Source organism: Solea senegalensis, linkage group LG1 (genome assembly GCF_019176455.1).
Source record: "Solea senegalensis isolate Sse05_10M linkage group LG1, IFAPA_SoseM_1, whole genome shotgun sequence".
Taxonomy (NCBI): Eukaryota; Metazoa; Chordata; class Actinopteri; order Pleuronectiformes; family Soleidae; genus Solea; species Solea senegalensis.
In genome coordinates, this window is record NC_058021.1 from 10,615,111 (window position 1) to 10,633,073 (window position 17,963).

At 42.7% G+C, this 17,963-nt stretch overlaps 1 protein-coding gene across 1 annotated transcript; it reads left to right on the plus strand.

The window, feature by feature from the left end:
• The first annotated feature begins 1,737 nt into the window (after positions 1-1,737).
• On the plus strand, positions 1,738-17,887 carry LOC122768108 (voltage-dependent calcium channel beta subunit-associated regulatory protein). Its single transcript, XM_044023844.1, has 11 exons — positions 1,738-1,883; positions 2,127-2,297; positions 5,576-5,647; positions 11,723-11,868; positions 12,127-12,188; positions 12,288-12,450; positions 12,535-12,715; positions 12,854-12,997; positions 14,021-14,219; positions 14,320-14,524; positions 14,621-17,887. The coding sequence occupies exons 3-11, from the start codon at positions 5,600-5,602 to the stop codon at positions 16,497-16,499; spliced, it is 3,027 nt and encodes a 1,008-aa protein (XP_043879779.1). The 5' UTR covers positions 1,738-1,883; positions 2,127-2,297; positions 5,576-5,599; the 3' UTR covers positions 16,500-17,887.
• The last annotated feature ends 76 nt before the right edge of the window (positions 17,888-17,963 follow it).

Consider the following 17,963-nt stretch of genomic DNA (forward strand, 5'->3'; position numbering starts at 1 on the left):
CACACTTTCTCCTGGCATCATCTCCCAGATGTTTCAGTCTGCTGGTATGTTGCACCGCTGAGTCTCATGGTTTTCTGAAACAGGCACAGTTGTGTGTGAGTGTAATCTGCCCTGAATTTGTCAACAAGAACCCACTGACGGACTGAGAAACCATCAAATTGGTGTAAGGCTGTCTAAAAATACAGAGGCGCACACACACAGATGGAGGAGAGCATTTGTCCATCTGTTTTTCCTTTCTGCTGAAGCAGCAAAGCAGAAAACAAAGTACATTCATGTTTTAAAGTGTGGACAAGCGCCACACCAATATAATCTTCATTAAGAAAACAAGGATTAAAACTCAATGACAAACACAAGATGAGGCTATTCTACACTGATGTCAGCCATTTTGTAAAGACTGTGACCACAGTGGCAAGATATTTTCCCCAAACTGTGCACGCAAGTCCTAAGTATGTATTGTATTTATACTGTATTTATGTTTCAGATGAGGAGGTGACTCTCAGGCCTCTGAAGCAGCAGAAAACTTTCTGGACTCCTCAAAGATATCCACAAAAACAAACATACTGGTTTAATGCCTGAGAAGAATTGAAAGGGTCAGAGAAGTTCACACGCACACACACACATGTTTAGTGAGTAAATAACCAAAATGCAGGACATTGAAGTTTGTTCTGATCTGAGTTAGATCATTGCGCTCTCATGTCTGTCACTTCTGCTAAAGTTCTGGTGGATGAAAAGGTCTTTGTACAGAAACAGGTCCTTCAGCTGTGTGAACTAAACTTGCTGCCTCAGAATCAGCATCCTCACACTTTTCTGTTATCGTACCAGAACAGATTGCCCCTCCTGCACTCTGCTGCCGAGGCAGTTTCTATTTGTGCCGAGGCATCACGCGGGAGTGCACAGTGCAGAGGTGAACTACTGCAAGTAGCTTTCAGAATAAGGGTATTTGCAAACTTGCTTACAGGTCTGCTAAAAAAAACAAAGATAAGGAACCAAAACAAAACTGCAAAGTGGCAGGATTATATCAGGATACACACAAGTGTATTTGAACTCACCCAGAAAATATATTTAAAATTTTAAAATAAAAAAGTTAAGTTAAATTAAGTTAAATTAAGGTATTTAGTGTGACCTACCATTACACGTGAACAATATCACTGACTCTCCTAAAACTAGAGTGGAACCTCTTTAATGTTACTGGTAAAAATCTGTGTTTCTCCTACTGAAAATAACTTAACAGTCAAGACATGTTTTACACACACATGTCATTTACAGTTTGCTAATACACACAAGACCAACTTGACTTCATTCCAATCCAAATGTCAATGATGTCAGGATTTGACAGGCAGAATGAAACAACCTGAAATCTACAGTGCAACGCTGCCCCCTAGTGGTGATAGGTTACATTACACACAACGAAAAAAACCGCCTGTCTTCAAGCATCTTGTGTTTCAACGAGATGGCAGAAAACAACAACAGCAACAGCAACAACAACAACAACAACAACAACAGAGGGAAACACAGCAGATTGAACATGTTCAAATTCACATTTAACTCAAGTCTAATTCCACATTACTGCGCCAACTTTTGACAAAATGATGATAATGATACGATTATGAGTCAATAATCCTGTCAGCAAAGTCATTCATGAACATCTGTACTGACAGTGAATGAACATTGAGTTCCTCCTCCTCTCCACATCAACACCACCACCACCACCATCATCACCATCGTCGTCAGTGCTGGTCACGTGCCTGGTCGGGAGCGGGCGGTGGGTGTGTCTAAGCGCGTGTGGTTTCATTCATAACTCCAGTGTCCTTATGTGAAGCTCAGATGAAAGTATGCAGAGGGAGCCAGGCTGCGTGTGCGCCGCTGCTAACCCACTCAGGCGGGTGAGTGTCACATCAGCACCGGTCAGCCACACACCTGCAGCCGTTACTCTTGCTGTTACTGCCGCTGCTTCATTATGTAACATGTGGGCAGAGATGATGATGATGATGATGATGATGGTGATGATGCTTGGGCTCCGGATCATCTGTTTTTAGTGAAGCTGCATGATCCGTGCGCGGGGATCACCACGCGTGTCCGGTGTATGCGTGACTCACGGTTGATTTGTCCCCCCCACCCCACCACAGACTGAGAGCAGACGACGCAGGGACAGTGTGGGACAGTCCTGATCGGCGGAAGATGCTGCTGATGCTGATGCTGAGGATGATGATGCTGCTGATACGGAGCGCTGACGGGTCGCTGTAGTGTGTCCACACAGAGCCGGGAAAACAGCTGCTTCAACACCACCGCTGTAGACAGTAAGATATGAACAGCACATCTGGAGCACATCTGCATCCACGCACACGCATATACTGTATGTTCTGCTGCTGCTGTTGCTGCTGGACTTTATGACCAGTGACCTGTAACTGTCTGACAGTCTGTCTGCCAAGGATTAAAGATGTGACATGTAACACGTTTTTAGCGCCAAACACCCACGCGAAACACACGCGCGCGGTTTGGTTTTATATATTTCAGGACCAGTCAGTTGGTTTTCTTTTTACTCACAAAACAACAGTTTGAGAAGCTCAGCTATCACTGTTCACTACAACTGGATCATAACAACAACAACAACAACAAAACAGTAGTTATAATAACAATCTACATTACAGCAACAGTAAATGTATTGTAATTTTGGAACAGGGATATATTATTGTTGTAATTATACCAAGTAATAGTCTGTGGGATGACCATCAAGTTTGTTATGTGGTAATTATTGTTGTTTTATTCATTTGGTAGCTGACAGTAATTCTTAATACCTCATCATTATTTGAAAATAATTCGGTATTACTGTAATATTAAGTCTTTATGACCTCACTATTGCCATTGTATTTCATTAGAGATAAGACAGTACTACAAGATATGGCCTCATATTACATAATCATTATGAAACAATTGCCATGTTGTTACTGTTATGTTAATATTACATTATTCTTATGACCATGGGGGGCACTGTTGTGATTTACTGTCGTCTAAGGTTAAAACAAAACAAAACTGACACTGGTTTGGTGTCAATAACACAACTATAAAGAATGCAATTTAAAGTGTTTCATTGGTATCAATACAAGTCAAGCTCCCCTACTACAGGGTGGTGAGAGGCCCCCCCGCCCCAATTAAATTCAGCTTAGGGCCCCATAAAGGTTTGGGCCACCCCTGCCATGAAGATGATTACATTACCAGATAATTACCATAATTACACAGTCTACACATAAAAATGTAAACAGACTTAGAAATGAAGAAACTGATGTTTTTGACTTTCAGTCAGACTGCGTTTTAAAACTCCAGGTTGAAAAAGAAAGGAATAACGTCAACTCTTCAAGGACATTTTGTGAAAACCTTGAGTATTGTCAAACATAATGACATTTTCTCTTCACATGAGGTATTTTTAAATTCGTTGAAGCAGCTTGTTATTTAACCAGCATTGAGAAAAACAGTTGGTTGTGAGAGAAACAGACGGGTGTGCAAAAAAACCTCAGAAACGAATTGAAAGGAGAACAATAAAGGCAGAGTCTATAAAACAAGTATTCTAGAAACCCTTCACAGTACAGTAGAGTAACAATATGGTAAGAGTGTTGTATTCAGCTACAATAATTGTAAAAAGGGGACATAATAATATGGCTTTACCTTGTTATTTCTATAGTAGTTAACATGTAATAGCTTGGTAATATCAATGTGGAATACAAGAAAGGATGAATTTCAACAGAATAATATAGTAATTACCAATTCTGAAGGTTTTACACTGACCGTAATTCTCGTTGATGATGGCAGGTCCGTAATATTATGTCCCGATTATATAATTAATGCAGTGCCATTATCATATTGTTACTGCAATATTATGTTACCACACACACACACACACACACACACATACAGACACAGGTGTGAAGCATTGAAGATAAAAGATAAGTGTGTGCGTGTGTTCTTGTATTGGTACCAAAAAAATCATATAAACCATATGGAGTGAGGACATTTTGGGAAAGTGAGGACATTTTGTTTGGTCCTCACTTTAAAGGTGGTTAAGACCTGGTTTTAGGGTTAGAATTTGGCTTAGGTTAAGGGTTATGATCAGGCATTTAGTTGTGATGGTTAAGGTTAGGGTATTGGGACTAGACCGGTGTTTCTCAATCCTGGTCCTGCATGTTTTAAATGTTTCCCTGCTCAAACACACCTGATTATAATAAAAGGGTTGTTATCAGGCTACTGCAGGACTTGCTGATGATGTGACCATTTGAATCAGGTGTGTCAGAGCAGGGAAACATCAAAAACAAGCAGGACTGAGAAACCCTGGACTGGATGAGGGTCCTCGCTGCACAAACGTGTGTGTGTGTGTGTGTGTGTGTGTGTGTGTGTGTGACTCTGCTGTGAGTGTTCAACTCTCCGGAGCTTAGTCGTCATCAGAGTTATACTTTGAACTGTTTGCGTGAGATATTACATAAAATCGAACTCTCGCATGCTGAGCAAGTGTGTGCAAGTGTGTGCAGCACATACGGAAAGACAGTCGTGGAATGATGTTACACAAGCTGCTCTCGGTATAAATAATCATGTGCTGTCAACTCCTCTGTCTCTGTGTGTCTGTTAACGCCGCACTCAGCATCGCTGCACACAGCTGTGCCTATCGTTCACAGATGGAGAGGAGAGTGTATCAAAGGGGATTGTTGGTAATCGCACTGTAATAGTCCATGTCCACGAGACGTCAGTCAATCTTTTGACACCTTGGAGACGAGACTCACAGAATTCATACCAGACGACAGTGTATACACTTCGCATCAGTTTGGTGTGTTAAAGGAAATGATGACAGCTGCTTATCATTTGGAATGCTGTGAACATTGTTGTGTGGTTTTGATTTAAGTTAAGATAAGATAAGATTATACTTTATGGTCTGTGGAAACTGGTCTTGCTTCACATGCTTCAACGATTGTAAAAAAAAAACAACCCCACAACATCTGGACCACATACATAATCACATGCCGAGTTCTGATGTGACCTGGATTTAGTTCGAGACTGGAGATTTGAAGTCGCTGACGTTGACCTCAATATAGAATATCAGAATTAACAGCCATGTGTAATGAGTCAGGACCAGGCCTTTAAAACAGCACGTATTATGACTCTGATGACGTGATTCTTGGAGATCTGAAGGTAAACTCTGTGTTTGTGAGGGAACTGCTTTCAGCAGCGGAGTGATTCATGATTCATGACTTGTGTGAACACTGGCAGCAGCAGGATGGTGTAGGAAGGATTGACTGAAAATAAACTACACTATCCATGTTTATGGTGATGATGGGAAATGTCACCATGAGCAATAATGAAAGTCACTGATGTCTGTCATGGATTTCGATCGCACAGAGGAGTGAGACGTACCAGGATTTGACGACACAGGCTATTCTTTGTCTTTAGGATTGAGTCGCTGATGGTTTTAATATTCCATGAGCTGTTTTGACAGCAAAATGTTTCAATTTCACCAGAAAATCACAAAATCTCAAAAATGAGCAAGCAGGTGCAGCTCTGTCTGACCTGCTGCACTTTCTCCCTTCCTCTGCAGGGTTCACCCACGCTGACCTGGACCATGAGCAATGATTTACCTGTTTTGAAAAGTCTGACTGAAAACTCCACTGTGAGTACGACTGCACCCCCATCAACATACATCATTTTTGGAATAATTCTCATCAGCTTTATAAATGCTGCTAATCCAAAGGTTTAGCTTTTTTATGACCTGTTTCATGTATTTTATTTATATCACAACATTCAAATTCCCCCCCATCCCCCAAATGTATTCCAGTTCTTGGTTGGGGATCTGGTTAGAGAGTTATACTCTATTTAAGTTATTTATTTATTTTTTTTTAAAGAAAAAGAAAAAAAGAGAAAATCTATATAAAGACACATATCTGTTCCATTAGTCATTGCCAAGGGTTACTGTTTACTGTTTCACATATTTAATACTTTGTTTACATATTATTTACATAATATTTTATATGAGTGCAACTTTGTGTATCAATTTATATCAAATGAATATGTTTTATTAGCTGGAGGAGAAAAGAAAATTAGCCAAATGCATCAAACGTCGGGCATCATCTGCCCTGATATCTGAAGATTGACATCGACCACAGAGAAACCTGTCAGTCAACTCAACGCTATTTGACACATCAGAAAACAAACTAATAATAAGCTAGACCATAAAAGACATCACAAAATCACGCATACGCCCGCATTACTCACACAGTTTTTCTTGGTTTTCCACATCACACATTTGACCATCCCTGAAAGAAAGAAAGTTTATGAGGGTATGAAACAATGTTTTCTGTGATCATCACATGCTGTAATGCCTCCTAAGTGACACCCATTCCTTCTACCAGGATGCAGGTGCACAAGATACCTGTGTGGGGGAGGGTACGTTTATCAAAATGGGCCAAAAACCTTCAGGATCTGTCTATAATCCAGGACTATAGGGTGCTGCTGGCTTTGTGAGGGACACGGGGGACATGTGAGCCAGCTGCAGCAGTGATTATCTGACAGTTACAGCTGTTTGTGCAGGGGGAGAATTGACTGTGATTTGCTTGGACTGAGTGTGTTAGAAACATGTCCTGAAGACTGACGAGAGCCTGAACTGCTCCAGCTGATTGATGGTGTTGTTCTTGCTGTTTGGCTGCGTTTGGAAAAAAACAAACAAATACCCACTGTTGTGGAAGTTTCCTCTGCTGCTGATGAGGAATGAAATAGAGACTTCTGCCGGCCGACAAGGTTTTATCTTCATTGCAAAGAAAAGGTCAATCAACACGTGACCGGTCAAAGAAGAAGAAAAACCCCAAATACTAATACCTGAGGAACACCCCTCAGCGTATGTTTCGCATCCCTTTGTCTGTTGCAGGGGCCGCCCCCTCCCCAGAGAGTGTTTTCACACCCATTTGTCTATTGCAGGTATTGGCGCCGACCCCTGTGGTTGTATCTAACACCTGGGATGTCCTGCAGGGTCTTGTATTTAGGTGTAAAGTTGAGTCTAGACATCACACAAAAGAACCTGGTATATTGTGTTAGAACGGGGTTGGGTGTCTCAAGTGGTTGAAACAAAGACATTGACATTACCATTAAGTGACAGAGGCTCGGTCAAATTCTCACTGTGAATATGTATGTTTACGCTGGGTGGGTCATTCACTCATTCTGTTCTGTCATTCTGTTAAAATGCATCACTTCCTGTGTGCAGCACGGGAATGTTGCCAGTTCTAAACACAAATAGGCATACTGTGCAACACACATACACACACTCAGCGAGAGTCATGTGGAGCTGATAGAATAGATCGGCATTGTGTGAACAAACATGTGTCTATAGTTAAAAGTCACGCACGCACGCACACACACACACGGTTCAAACAACTGAATCTCCCCACAGGCTTAAACTGAATGTACTCTACCACAGCATCTAATGAATATAGGAATGGACTCTGTCTATATGTGACAAGGTGCTTAGTTTAACACGTTTTGCCCTGAGGGAGGTTTGAGGTGGAATGAAAAGGAGAAAAAAACCAAAACGTTTTAGTCTCCCTTACACACATAATCCTCCTCCTCCTCCTCATTGGTTTTATAAGCAGAAAACAACAGCTTTTTCTTTTCAGCAGCACTCACTTCCTCTGAGCAGCCACTTGCATTGTAGCTGTAACTGGTTGATCCGTCCCATGGAGGCACGTTTACAAGCAGAGTCGCCATATAATCAGCTGCGTTTGCTGTTTCTCTCACACATAAGCTCGCTTTTCTGATGCACCTCCACATCTGCCATTTTTCTGCCCTCGCTCATCATTTCCCTTGTGCACCTGTTACTGCTGTAATGATTCTGATTAAGCAGAAAATACTCATCGGTTGAGTCATTTTTTAATCAAAATAACACGTTTTGTTTTTTTTTTGTTTTTTTTTGGATCTTATGACTCATAGACTGCGGTGCAATATGTCTTACTACTATGCCTCCACTACTGGTCAGACAAAACACTGAAATGAACATTTTACATATAAAAATGTTTAACTGGACAATAATGGACAGGTTAGTCCTTCAAAATATTACTTGTTCCAATCTGATCCAATCTTTAAAAAATGCTTACTAGATTCTACTTCATAGAGATTTGCCATTGTTGCTGTCATGTGACCACAACACACACACGTCTGCCATGTCAAGCAAAAAGTAGAAAAAAAGGAAAATTTTGTCCGTGGAAATAAAAAAAAATTGTTACACAACTATGTTTTTTTAAAACGGCTCATAAAAGGTGGTATTAGTAATATGTAAAAACATTATATATAATAATAATAATAATAATAGAATATATATTAATATATATATATATATATGTACACGTACATATTAAATCTGACAAAGTGTATGAAAGAAAGGGAGGTAGAAAGAGAGAGAGAAAGTAGTATCCACATTGGCATCTGTCTTCAATTTCCCCTCATCGTTCAGCCATCGACATTTTTAACTCATCTCCACTCCACAAACCCTTGTATTTAATCTCCTCTGGTCAAAACCTTTTTGGAACACTTTTAGGTTCAGTGATGTTTGGCATTTCCAACCCATAGCTGCAGCTCAGTGTGGTAACTCTGCTTGAAACCCTTGTGTTGTAGTGTGCTACGAGCTGCATTAGAGGGAGGGTGAGTGCAACAGACCAAAACATCAAACCTATGTACAAACAGAGTTTGCAGCTAGCAAAATTGACTTTGTATATTACCTGGCTGCTGCATCGTTATCAGTGAGGCCAGTATTTACATTCACCACTTTTCCTTCATTTCTGATGACAACAGAATACATTTCTTCCATATAGCACATTTGAGGCTATTAGATACATTCATGATTCCCATTTATTAATTGATTAGTTCTTCTTCAGCAAGAAGACGACCCAGTGGTTGTTGTCTCTATGTGACCCTGTGATGGACTGGTGTCAAATACCCCTCATCTTTTGCCTTATGTTAAGCCTCATGTGGAGCATTAAGCGGTACACGATGGTCCACAGGCTAAAAGGACTGTCTCGTGTGATATTGGTATCAGTAGATACTCAAGATTCTGATACCCGCATTGGTATCAGACAGAAAAAAGCAGTATGAAGCCATTCCGTCATATAGATGATCATCAGCAGGCTTTGGGCGTCTGCTGTTAAGGTCATGGTAAGGTAAAGGTCAGGTCTGTTCGTCCACTCAATTATTTCCTCAAAAGCGGCACAAACATTGATGGCCTTTCACGTTTATATTTCACAATGCCAAATATTGAAACGGATGAATATTCCGACTGTGGCAGAGAAAATTGCTCAATTATTTTTGCTCTCTTTTGAAACTGACATCATAAGAAGAGCCGGGAAAGTCTGGTGTGGGGATTGCACATGTGCGTCTGCATCCGCCACCGCCTCCTCCTCCTCCATTTTCCATTTTTAGCCTGCGGAGGCCTCATTTCCCTCTCATTGAGAAGAGCTGGAAAATTGAATTAAGGGTCTCGCTGACGTTTCGATTAGCATCCTCAGGCTCACTCAGCCAAGACTGAGAGGATTAATCAGAGAGAGTGGGGAAGAGAGCAGTTGTGTTATCTGTGTGTGTGTGTGTGTGTGTGTGTGAGTAGATGCAGGATGTATATGAATGTGTGTGTGGATAAGAATCACTGTGAGGAGGAAAGGAGGAAAGGAGAGTTTTTGAGTGTTAATACCTCTTCTTATTCAATATTCCAGCGCCTCGCTGACAGCATAATGCAACAATTACTAAGAGAGAAGAATCAATTACTGTCCCGGGCAACAAAACACAAACACTGACACGCAATCCTCCACCTTATTGTGTTAATAAGTGAATGATTTATGAGCTTCTGCTACAGTAGACCTTCTGAACCAAAGCAATGGCAAGGAATTGAAGGTTGAGAGACTCAGTGGATAACAGCGAACTGTGAGGACAAGGATCTGTGTGATATGGCTGACATTTGCAGAGGCGCTGTTGATACTAACAGTACTGCATTTCATCTTAAAGTTTCATTTTTGTCAGTGAGTTTAACTCCTCTATTGGTTATGTTGTGTTCACTGGAGAAATGGGAGTTAGATAGGAAGGATTGGTGAGGTAGTAAACACTCTTTTTACAGTGTTTGACCTTAACTTGATTGTTCAGTAGTCACAGATAGTAGGAGATAGTGGGGAGTTCCAGAGAGAGTAGGCAGCCATGATAAAAAGACATATTCTGCATCATTTAAAGGAAAAATGTGCTCTGTCAAGCAGGGACCTGACTGAGGGAGCATTTGTGTCCATACACCAGCAACAAAGGGGCGGGCGGGGGTGTTGTGGGAGGCCGAGGAACAACAACAAAAACACTCAACTTCCTCAAGACTCAAAAATAGCCACAGAACCACTGACTGGATAACAAAAGGAGGACAGAAATGGATTCAGAATGGACAAAGGCCAAAATAGCAAACAAACCAATCTAACTAGACAGTAAACACCTCTTACCTGACAATTCTCAACATCAAAGTACAGCAAATGACCTCCCCAACTAAACATAAACAGGAGAAAATGGAGTCATGAGTCACAAGACTGTGGTTGGTTGGGTCTGATGTAAGCTGAGTGATGTCCAGCGCTCCATCTTGCCGGGTTACAAGGCAAGATGCACATCTATTTGCACATCTGGGAAAGGAAAACTAACAGGTTATGGTCAGTGAGGACATTAAACCGTCAAACAGCTTTTTTCTGAAACTTTCTGTGGTCAAGTCTTTGTGTTTCCAGTCACACTGGAACCTATTAGCAGCCTTCTCACTTTACTCGGCTGTCCCTCCCTCTGTCTGTCTGTTCTGACATGAAACAAATCACTTCCTGTGTGCAGGGGGAAGCACAGAGACAGTCACGTGGAGCGGATAGACTTAATCAGCATTGCGTGAACTCATTTGACAATGGTTAGCCTCAAAAGTTATCAATTTACAATATCAAATGACAATAGCTTTTAACAGTAAGATGTTTTGAATCCAGTCTGACCTTTTAACCCTGCCTGTCTGTCTGTGCGCCCTTTGGTTTAACATCAAAGGAATCCTGTGCATCGCTCATGTGATGATCACAGCCCTCACTGTGCTCCTCACGAGGCGTTTGATCTTTTTGAAAATGGATGCAACGCGCCCTTCCGTTCTCTACAGAAAGCCCATAATAAAGAGGAGAGCGAACCCAATGAAAGTTCAGGTCCAGCAGTGAGCAACAGACCTTAATATAATTACATAACAAATTCAGTGTATTCCTTTAGCTCAATACATTTTATACTCGGTTACCCATGGTTATTCTGTCGTCTTGCATCTTCTGCTTTCATGGAATAAAAAAGTATACCAAGTGGCTCAATAGCTGAACTGATTTTGACGTTATGGTACTGTGTTACAACATTAAGATGGGGTTATAGAATAACTTATTTATCTAAGTTGTTAAATAAGCAAAGATGAGTGTGGTGTTGATGACTTTTTACAGCACAGCAGTTTGACAATTAAAAAAAACATCTAATGCACGTCAGAGAGGGACCAATAAACTAAAGTTACCTGACTAAGTAACCATTTGACAGTACAATTTAATGAGAATCAAATTCAAAATGATAGCAATCATGCCGGTGTTGATATTATATTGCACATTGTTGTGCGTTTCCCAACTCTTTCACCGCAGCACAGTACTTGACTAAACTGTACGCATCCTAACCTGTTTTTGTGGTTGCACCCCGTCAGGATGTGCCTGTGTCGGCAGGCCAAGTGGAGAACTATGTGTTGCTGCTGGTGCTGCTGAGTGTTTTTGCCGGGGCAACGCTGGTCCTGCTCTCCCTGCTGCTCCTCTTCTGCCACTGCTGCTGCATGGGCGGACGGCGCTACTCCAGGTGGGTGCTGCTTTCTGAGCATCTCATCATCTGCACGGGGCTGGCGGGCAGCCGGAGGATTACAGGAGGAGAGTGATTATGACAGCAGTGGATTAAAGCCCTTGTGAATATGACACTGAAAGATGGGATGTGTTTGTGAAAGAGCACACAGTGTTACAGTTCATACAATAGCCAATTCTTTATGTATGTAAAGGACATTGAATAAAGTGGCAGGAGTTAAAATGGCAAGAGAGAGTTTTACATATTTTCTTCCATCAGAGCCAGCGATGACCCTGAGAAGACAAACACCACTTATGCTGAGGATTCTCAACCCACCCAAGGTCAGAGCTGTATGCTTTCTCATTTGATGTTCTGGCCCACTGTCGTCACTTACTCTAACTTATTAATTTTTTTTTGTCCACCTCCTCTTCTTCACTCAGAGATCACCCTCCGTCTGGATGAATCAGATGCTCTCTCAGCTTCCAGCTGTCACGATGGAGAGTCCGAGCGATTTGTCTCCACTGGGTCTACCGGTCGCAGAGTCTCCTTCAACGAATCTGCACTTTATGAACAAGAGAAGACGACTCAGGACAAAGGACGCAGGTACAGTATGTCTGGGACAAATGTGCAGTTTAACAGCATATTCAGTTTTTTGTTTTTTAAAGAAGATTTCCTTCTTCTCATCAGGTACACTCTGACTGAAGGAGACTTCCACCATCTGAAAAAAGCCAGACTGACTCATCTTCACCTGCCTCCAGCCCCATGTGACCTCAAGATCCTTACCATCATGGAATGTGACTCAGCAGACAGCAGCATCGTTAACATCAGTGAGACCGCAGCTCCAAAGCTGCCCCTCACCATCTACCAGGTCTGTGTGGCTGAATAACACAAGCTGATTTTAATTATATTCAAACAAGAGATGTACGTTGAAAGGACACCCCCTTGAGAGGTATCATCTCATTTTCTCATTTCATTTCTGTTACACGTGTGATGTTTCTTTCGCCAGCCCATTGACAGAAGAGTCCCTGAGTGGCTGGGACAGAGCCTCAGTGGAGGTCTGCCAGGAGACCCGCACCACTCCATCATCCTGGACCAGGGACTCAGACAGCCCTCATCTGCTATGAAAACACTGCACACACGGTCACAGACAGTGAGTTTCACCTTCTCAAAATGGCCATTCCATGTAAAGCAATGTCTGACGACAGCTTGGTCCAAACTGAAATGTCTCTCCATCTGTTCGTTGGTGGCTTTGAAATCATTCATGGGGCTGCTTGCAAAAGGCAGTTTTAAACCAAAGCCCTTGTCTGGTTGTGCTTGTGTCTCGTCTGTCTCTAAGTAACCTAACCTGGGAGCTGCTGAGGTGACTAAAGTTGCTGCAGCTTTACTGAATTAATTGACAAATTAAACAAAAAACAAAACAAAACAAAGACAGTAGATTGCCAGTGCTGCTTTTCTCTCATTCCTGCTTTGCTGTTCGAAATGTATGTGGAGACAAACTTGCTGTGTCTGGGTTAATCCTATCCTTCATCAACTGTTAAAGGAACTTTGTCTCTTTTGACAAAGACCAGACTGTCATACCTCTTTGTTTTAAGTATCAACAAACGTGGTGAAAGCACTTGCCGCATTCCAAACAGTTGAGATATTTTTTTTATCTCAGTGTAATGGAGACGTGCCCAGAAAAACAGGCGTATCCATGACCACGTGGATCCATTGTGCGTCTTAATTGAAAATAATGCATTTGTACACGCTAAAGACACCGTCTGTGAATGGCCCCTAACATAATCAGTTGTCCCGGGACCGACTTCTAGCTCGGGACCTCCGGCAATTCCCTGCTTGCCCTATTGGAACACCTCTGGGTCATACTCCTTTTTTTGATGCCATGATTTAACCCGACTCCCTCAATATAACATATATATAATCTTGTTGCTAATAGAGCAACAATATTACGGTTTGTCCGAAATGCCTGTGAAAACACATTTGCTAAATGCCTTTAACTGATTATTATGGTGAAATTGAAGATTCAGTAAACCTGACCTCTGACTGGAGAAAGCCTGGTTCTTCATCGTGGACTGACTCCCACGAATCACATATAAAATGTGAAAAGGTTGTGGCATCAACTGTGCTTTAACTGCTCTTCAGTGTCTTATCATCTCACTATCGTCCCCTCTGTCAGATGGAGGCTATCGGGGACAGGGGAGAGGCTGAGAGCGACAGGGCTATGAGAGGAGAGCTGACTCAAGCATTGGGGCAGACTTCAGTTCTACACTTCTTCTCTAAACTGCGGCGCCATGCTAGTCTGGAGGGGGCAGGGCCTTACTTCAGGAGGTGGAAGTTTGACAGCAGTCACCGGGCTGCCAGTCTGGACGCCAAAGGTCAGGATAAATGTCATAAATGGCTTAAGTAAAACTGCTTTTATTTTTGCCTAATATCTAACACTGCAATTGAAAAACATTTTGTTTTCATGTGAGTTAGCATCGCCAAAGAGAAGGCCCTTCCAGAGACAGAGAGCAGCAAGTGAAACCACTGATCACACAGAGGATGAGGCTTTATCTCTACAAGATGAGGTCATTGAATCTTTGCCAAACACTCCTATCCAGACTAGTGGCCTACAATCCCTCTCTGCAGAGTCTCTGTCTCACCACTCAACTGCACCCACATCCTCAGTCTTCCTCAGCAGGTACTGTGCAGTATAATCCTTCCCATAACCTCATGACTTGCAACATAAGTAATTCTCAGACTTACCGATGAGTATGACTGTTCTCCATATCTGCAGGCTAACACTGGAGGCCATGGTGGAGGTGAGTGGTAGTAGCACCAGGAGCGAGGATCCATGTTTTCCAAAAGATGACAGTCAAGCCCAGAGACGAGAGGAGGCAACAACCAATGGCATGGAAGTAGAAAGTGAAACAAAACTAGGAGCATTTGAAAGAATGGAAGCAGTGGCAGACAAGTTAGAATGCACAGATGATGACTTATTTGGGGCACAACAAGAAGCTGCCCTTCAGGGACAGTTTGAAGACATGTTACGGGAAACTAAAGATACAAAAACAGACGACATGGCGGCAGATCTCAGGAAAAAGAATGAGGCAGAGGAGAATGACGAAGAAGATGCAGTGTTGGGAGCTGAAGCCCGGCAGAGGGCTGACTCTGGCTCGTCTCTTCCCTTCATGATTCGCCAGGAGAGCTCGGAGCTCCCACCTTCCTTGTACAGAGACATTTGGAGCCTGCGTGCCTCACTGGAGCAATATGCCTCCTCTGACCAGAGCAGCACTGACCGCGAGTCTATCCGCAGTGATGCTGACAGCGTCTCATCTTTTGGATGTACAGGAACTCGTTCTGGCCTGGACAGCTGCTTGTCCCAAGACCTGGATGATGATCCTGAGGGAGAAGGGGAGGGAGAGGTGCTGGAGGGAGGAATGAGAGGGGCATCAGGTGGAAACAGCGAGATGGGAAATGGAGCTGGAGGAGAGAGTGAGGCAAGTACCCGGAAGCTCCTTCAGATGGACAGTGGGTATGCCTCGATTGAAGCTCCATCCAGGGCCCCTGAGGAGATGCGGCTGTTCGGGACTCCAGGAGCCCAAAGAGGAAAGACAGCATCAGAGAGACGATTGTTCTTCACTAGCTCTGGAAGAAAAGGTTCAGTGTGTGAGAGCATTGAGGCCAAACTGTTTCAGGAGGAGCTGGAGGATGAAGTGACAAAAAACACAGAGACAGAAGTGAAAGTAAAGGATAAATCCCACACTGGCAGCCAGGTGCATGTCCTTCAAGAACAACATCATCCTCCTAAATCCCCTCACAAACCACCAAACTCACATTCACAGCTGGTGACTTCCCCAATAAAGCCAATCTCACATCCCTCTAGTCCTCACAGGCCTCGCCTACGCCGCCGTGACTACAGCATTGATGAAAAGACAGATGCACTTTTCAATGAGTTCCTTCGTCATGATCCCCGGTTCGACCAGCAGGATTCTCCTCTGCGCTCCAGGCACCGGTCCAGAGTTCACCTCCGGAAACAATGGCAGAGACACAAACAATACAGTGACCCAGGGTCAAGCACTGGGGGTAGGTACTCCCCATCTTTAGAGAGGCAGAGGTTTACTCCGCTGAGAAGGGGTGACAGTGCGGGTTACCCTCTGGACACCAAATACCACAGCACGCTCTCACGCATCGCAAGTGCTGCAGATGAAGAAGCCAGCGAGGTTGCCGATTGTGAAGAACCAGCCAGAGGGAGCACAGAGATCAAAGATCCACCAAGTGAAGGAGCTGCTGGGCATGCCATCGAAGGCGAAGCCAAAAAAACATCTGAAGACACTGTTGCGAGAAAGAGCAGCTCTAGTTGTGCAGCGTCAGGTGGGGAGGGCGATGGCTGCCAAGACTCTACAAACAAGCACACAGAAAGCACAAGTGGCCAGTCTTTGACTTCTGTGACTGCACAAACAGGTTACATGGATCCAAGAGGCAGCAACAAGAACAACAACCGCTGTCCGTCTATCCTATCAGAGGCAGAAGGAAGCCTGTCAGATAAGCTGGTTGTTTCGGTGGAAGAGAGGCTCTATGGTGGCCTGCGCAGTGCAGGGAAGCTCAGCCAGGGAGGATCAGAGCAGGTGCTTACTGTGTCTCACACAGCCTCGTCTGACTTCAGTCCCATATAACGCCTTCAAAATGCCGTCGGATTCATTTCAGATCCAATGTGTGGACCATGGACTTGGAGATAAATGATCTACAGCAGTTCACACATCATCATTTGTTAAATAGTGACTCGGTTCAGCCTCTGTGTTTTACATTAGGACAATTCTTACAAATAAATACAGTCTGACAGCTGATGCATCATCTCACACACACACCTTAATTTCCACTGTGACACAATGTGACATGTGATGTCCCTTTTTAGAACTAACTATTCTTAAAATCAAATGCATCTTCACATAGTTTTCAAAAACATAGCTCCATCTTTAGAAAAACTGAATATTTTCCAGACTTAACTGTGAATTTTCAGCATGCTATTGTACGTCCAGAAAAACGTGTATATGTATACTGTACATTTTTAACTGAAAAAAACAAAAAGCACTTTGATGTGAAGAATGACAACGATTGCTCTTCTGTCACCCATTTATCTCATTTCTATACTATATCCTCCTCAAGTGTCCTTGTCTCAATCACCATGAGGGTACATGTGTATGTGAGAGCGTTGGTGTCTGTATTTAATGTTAGATTAAAAACAATGCTGACCATGTTAAAAAAAAAAGAACAGAATTTTAAACGTGTTTTGTGATCGCAGCCTTCTTTCTCATTAATGTCATGTCGGCAGATCAGATCTACAGATTATACACTATCATATTTGGGGGAAAAAAACACATGGGATATCCAGATTCCATGATTATTCAATTCACCAAGAAAAGTCTTTTAACTTTCATAAAGACATGTTATCCTCTACATTGTAGAGCCTTTGGGTGAACAGCATGGTATTATTCTTCAGTCGGAGGAAGACTAAAGCTGTGGCCATCGAGTTCATTTATTGTGGCTCTTTTTTTGAGGCTTAATGATTTAAAATTCAAGTTTAGTTCAGACAAGAGCTTTTGATGTAAAGCTAGGCTGCCCTGAATACGCCCCAAGGAAAATCAGCAACCAAATAGTGAATTCAGAATTGTGAAAACGAAAATGACCCATTCATGTTATGCAGACCGAGTGATTTATTGTTGCAGCTTCTCTGGTCAAATGTGATGTGTTATAGGATCTCAGAGAACCAACAGCTTTCTTTCCTCTCTATGTGCGGATTTTTGTTGCGTGAAGAATGTCACCAGCGAGGCTGTGACGGCAGGTTTTCCTTCGGTTTGAACCGTATCACGTGTTGATTTATCAAAATCCATTATGTTGTTATGTGATTCATAAAACCCTGGGGTGTCACATTTGAATGACGTGGGGGCCAATGAGCACCTCGTCTGGTCAGAAACAAACAACACAGGTGGGCAATGAGCTCAAAATGACCACACAATATTCCACCGCGATATCGCAATAAAGATATTCATATTTCACAGTAAAAGTGCTTGTTTTCATATGGTACGAGGTGCACTTCACAATAAAAACACATTTATGATGCAAAACAAATCTGTTAGAAC

Excerpts from the sequence above, each read along its gene's own strand:
- LOC122768108 (XM_044023844.1), top strand. The coding sequence starts at position 5,600 with ATGAGCAATGATTTACCTGTTTTGAAAAGTCTGACTGAAAACTCCACT. Across the intron at positions 12,998-14,020 it reads TGCACACACGGTCACAGACA|ATGGAGGCTATCGGGGACAG; the intron begins GTGAGTTTCACC and ends CCCCTCTGTCAG. Across the intron at positions 14,525-14,620 it reads TCCTCAGTCTTCCTCAGCAG|GCTAACACTGGAGGCCATGG; the intron begins GTACTGTGCAGT and ends CCATATCTGCAG.